The 4,888-nt window shown below is 31.9% G+C and overlaps 1 protein-coding gene across 1 annotated transcript; it reads right to left on the reverse strand.

Moving 5' to 3' along the window:
* Positions 1-1,449: 1,449 nt before the first annotated feature.
* LOC125869681 (secreted RxLR effector protein 161-like) lies at positions 1,450-2,034 on the reverse strand. The gene is made up of 2 exons (XM_049550138.1): positions 1,971-2,034; positions 1,450-1,853 (listed from the first exon to the last, which is right to left on the reverse strand). Exons 1-2 carry the CDS (start codon positions 2,032-2,034, stop codon positions 1,450-1,452), a joined length of 468 nt encoding a protein of 155 aa, XP_049406095.1.
* Positions 2,035-4,888: the final 2,854 nt, after the last annotated feature.

A 4,888-nucleotide genomic window follows, 5' to 3' on the forward strand; every position in this document is an offset into this window, starting at 1 on the left:
TCAAATATTTAGCAGTAAAACAAAGAGATGAGTTTGAAAATTCTTATTGAAATGATGACAAGAAGCAAATGATCTGGAGAATAACTAATCTTTTTGTTGAAAGCTTATAATGAAAATACAACAGAAAAGAGAAATTTATAAACTAAACTCTAAATCTATAATTGACTCCTAAAAGTAGTATAACTTGAATCCTAAAAAGGTGCAAAAAATATTCCCATATCAAAGTACGGATATACTTCGTTATTGACTCTAGCATATCCCAAAAATATAGGAACAAACACCTAGACTTGGTAAAACTCAGTAAAACAATGAAACCAATAAATAATATACACTAATTTATAGAGAAAATACATAAAGTCACCATTGAAGTTGTCTCGAATTTTCAAAAAGACACCTTAACTTTGTGGGTGTTCTATTTCCCCATTGAGCAATTTAAAAGTGTTATAAATATCCCACTTTTCACCCAACCTCAATTGCAAGAAAAGAGGTGCAATCACGCACCAATTGTTATTTGACACGTATTAAATTCTTTTAATTTTTAATTTTTAGTTTCATTTTCATTTTTTCTATTTTTATTAACTTTTTATTTTCATTTTTTCCCTCTTTCTTATTAAATCTTCATAACTCAAATCCTTTGATCTTTGTTGTAAAATCCTCCAAAAGTAGCAGTCATTGTCGCCTTCAACGTAGCCTCCATGATGCTTCCCTGTTACAACACTATTTCCGCCACTAAAACATCACTAAAAAAAATCAATTCAACTCTCAAGTTACTAAAACAAGGTAATGAGACCAAAAAAAAAAGGAGTTTCATAGTACTCTCTAATCAATGGAGTTCACATTTGTTTTTTTTTTTTAAAAAAAGGATAAAAGAAGAAAAAGAAACAAAGAAAAGCAAGAGACAACAAAAAAAGTGATAAAAATGGATGAAGTAAATGATCTTCTAAGTTGAAGAAGATGAAGAAAAAATAATTGGATTTTGAATTTGGGTGAAGAAGATAATGGGGAAATGATGTAAATTAATTAAATAATTAATAATAAAGAAATAAAACGACACATGTCACTTTAAAACTGGTTAATGGCAGTGAAAAGATTGGGTCACGCACCTCATGTGCGTGGTAACAACCAAGACGAGGAAATGGGTCATTTTGACCCATTTACAAAGATATTAAATAGTTCTATGGGGTGATAGGACACTTCCAAAGTTAAGGTATCTTTATACAAATACGGGACAACTTTAGTGGTGACTTTATGTCTTTTCTCATTTATACTCCCCCTTGGTGCATATTTATTGTCAATGATTCCAAGAGCAACTCTAAACTTTTCAAAATTAGGCTTCCCTAAAGCTTTTGTAAAGATATCTGCTACTTGTTCATTGGTATGAACTCCTTTCAACTCAATTTCTTGATTCAATACTTTCTCTCGAATAAAATGGTGACGAACTTCTATGTGTTATGTTCGCCCATGAAAAATTGAATTTGAAGTAAGTTTGATGGCATTTTCATAATCACATTGAATTTGCACAACATAGTCCACTTTGTCAAAAATATCTCCTATCAAACATTTTAGCCAATTGCATTCTTGGGTAGCCATTGTCGCTGCTATATATTTTGCTTCTGTACTGGACAAAGCAACAATGGCATTCTTCTTGCTACACCAAGAAACAGTCGCAAATCCAAGATTGAAACAATACCCTGAAGTTGAACGACGATCAGCCATATCACCTGTCCAATCTGCATCTGTAAATTCTTGCAACACAAAATCATTTCCTTTCTCATACGTATGACTGTAATCAATTGAACCCTTAATGTAACGTAGAATTCTTTTTGTTGCCTCTAAATGAGGAGTTCTTGGATCTTGCATAATTTGAGACACAACACTAACAGAATATGCAATTTCCAGCCTTGTGATAGTTAAGTAAATTAAACTACCAACAAGCTGTCAAAATGATCTAGCATCCTTCAGCAACTTACCTTTATCTTTTTTCATCTTAAGATTTATCTCCATTGGAGTTGCCATTTCTTTTGCCTCCCCCATGCTAAAATGCTTCAACAAATTCTTAGCGTATCTTCTTTGACATATAAAGTACCCTAGGCTGGTTTTCTCCACTTCCAAACCAAAAAAACATTCAACTTCACCTAAATTCTTCATCTCAAATTGAATTGACATATCATCCTTCAATCGAGATATTTCTTCTTCATCACTTTCGGTAGTTATAATATCATCCACGTATAATAAAATCAACAAATGAATTTGTGATTCTAATTTTACAAACAAACTAAAATCTCAATTAGAAACTTTAAATCCACAAAAATAAAATATTGTGCAATTTTGCTATACCAAGCACGCGGAGCTTGTTTGAGGCCATACAATGCCTTCTTCAATAGACAAACATGATTGGGGAATTGTTTAGAGATGAACCCTTGAGGTTGCTCCATTAGAACTTCATGATACAACTCTCCATAAAGAAATGCATTATTTACATCAAGTTGCCATAACTTTCAATTTCTAAAAGCAGCTAGTGAGAAGATCGATCTCACAGTTATCATTTTCACCACAGGACTGAAGGTTTCTTCATAGTCTTGACCATAACTTTGTGAAAATTCACGAGCAATGAGACGAGCTTTGCATCTTTCGATTGTGTAGTCAGATTTCTTTTTCAATCGATAGGCCCATTTACAAGTGACTGGTTTTTTGCTTTCTGGCTTTGGTACAAGCTCCCATGTATCATTCTTCCTCAAGGAATCAATCTCTTTTTTCATTGTTATTTCTCACTTCTTCATAACATGTAGGTTCTTCATCAAATGCTCCAGTAAAGAAACACGAAGTCACAGTGCAATGATTTAACTTCACTTGATAATCTTTGAGATGGTTTGGTTGCCTTTTCTCCCTCAAAGATCCTCTAACCATTTCCTGTCCATTTTTCAGAGGTGGCATGCCATCTAAGAGTTTATCTAAAGAGATCTTTAGTAGTATTTGAAAACCTAAATGCCCCAACCGAGCATGCCATATCGCTGCATTATCTATTTGTCTTGTTTTCTTCACATATGCCTCCTCTACTGACATGAAACATAAGGAGCCTTTTTTTACCAGCAAACATAACATCAGCTTCAATATTTTTCATGTTACCAAGTACTTTCACATCATTTGAACCAAACAAAACATATTTTCTAGAATCAGTAATTTGAGAGACTGAAATTAGATTCTTCTTCAAACCTGGAAAATGATAGACATAATTTAGCTTGATGTGTGTATCATTAATACCAATTTCAACCACACCTTCCTTTATTATTGGATACATTGGGTTATCAGCCGTTACAATAACTCTTTCTCCTTTATGTTGTCGCAACGTTGAAAATAAGGAATTATCTCAAGTCACATGGTGTGTACAACCAGAATCAACAATCCACTCCATGAAATAAACATAATTGATATGAGATTTATGTGGTGCCAATTCAAATGTCGCATTTTCTTTTATTTGACTTTTGATCATATAGAAATTCAAAAGGAGCCTTTTCCTTATCAGACTAAGGAGGTAAATGATTTATGACGTGACATGCACATTGAAATGCTTTTTCCCATAGCTCGTGAGGTAGACTCTTATCGTGTAGCCATGAAAGACTTGCTGAAGAGAGATGTGTTAAAGTTTTACTCTGATTTTCTTACCTTATTTGAAGTTTATTTTTTTCAAAAACAAAACATTACCATAAATATTTTTACTTTTCCTTAAAGGAAAATATAATATTCTTCCATATTTGAGTTATTCTTTCCTTGGAAGAAAAAATTGGGACTTTATAAATTGTAAGCCCCTCATCTCATATCAAGAACACAATAGAATCCACAATGTAATCGTTTAGAGACTTTTGTTTATGGGAGATTTTCTCTTTACAATTTTTATGCTTTTAATTAGTTTTAATTATGTAGGCCATTTGGTCATATCATATAATAATATTTTGTCTTTTAGAATAGTTTTATTTCTCATATGATTTATCAATCATATGATATGCAATTGTAAGCTTCTGCATGATGCCATAATCACTTTCGAACCCAACAAGTGGTATCAGAGCACATGGTTCAATAATCCAATGGTCGAACAAGAGTGAAGACAAATTCAAGTGGTTTCAAATTAATTTGCAACAAATTTGATGATAATGAAGATTTTTGTGCTACTGCATGTGGATAAATTTTTAAATATATTTTCAACAATCATGCTGCTCTATCCTTAAAAACAAAATCAACTTTCAACTCCAACAAACTTTTAATGCTCGGGCTCTATTTTTAACTCTTGCATCTTACTTTTAATGCATGAGCTCCACTTTTAACTCATGCATCTTACTTTTAACGCATGAGCTCCACTTTCAACTCATGCATATTACTTTTAACGCATGAGCTCTACTTTCAACCATGTTCATAACTTTTAACACAGGGATCCAATTTCTTAACCCATATCAATTTTAAATTATGGTAAGTAGTAGTGATATCAAGAAAATCCAGTCAAAAAGGGAGATTTGTTAGGGTTTTGCCCTGATTTTCTTACCTTATTTGAAGTTTATTTTTTTAAAAAAGAAAAGACAAAACATTACCATAAATGTTCTTACTTTTCCTGAAAGAAAAATATAATATTCTTCCATATTTGAGTTATTCTTTCCTTGGAGGAAAATTTTGGAACTCTTTAAATTGAAAGCCTCTCTTCTCATATCAAGAACACAATAGATTCCACAATGTTGTCATTTAGAGACTTTTGTTTATGTGGAGATTTTCTCTTTACAGTTTTTATGCTTTTAATTAGTTTTTAATTATGTAGGCCAATTGGTCATATCATATAATAATATTATGTCTTTTAGTATAGTTTTATTTGTCATCTGATTTATCAACCATATAATATGCAATT

This window comes from Solanum stenotomum, chromosome 7 (assembly GCF_019186545.1).
Source record: "Solanum stenotomum isolate F172 chromosome 7, ASM1918654v1, whole genome shotgun sequence".
NCBI lineage: Eukaryota > Viridiplantae > Streptophyta > Magnoliopsida > Solanales > Solanaceae > Solanum > Solanum stenotomum.

Excerpts from the sequence above, each read along its gene's own strand:
- LOC125869681 (XM_049550138.1), bottom strand. The coding sequence starts at position 2,034 with ATGGGGGAGGCAAAAGAAATGGCAACTCCAATGGAGATAAATCTTAAG. Across the intron at positions 1,854-1,970 it reads TAAGATGAAAAAAGATAAAG|ATCCAAGAACTCCTCATTTA; the intron begins GTAAGTTGCTGA and ends AAATTATGCAAG.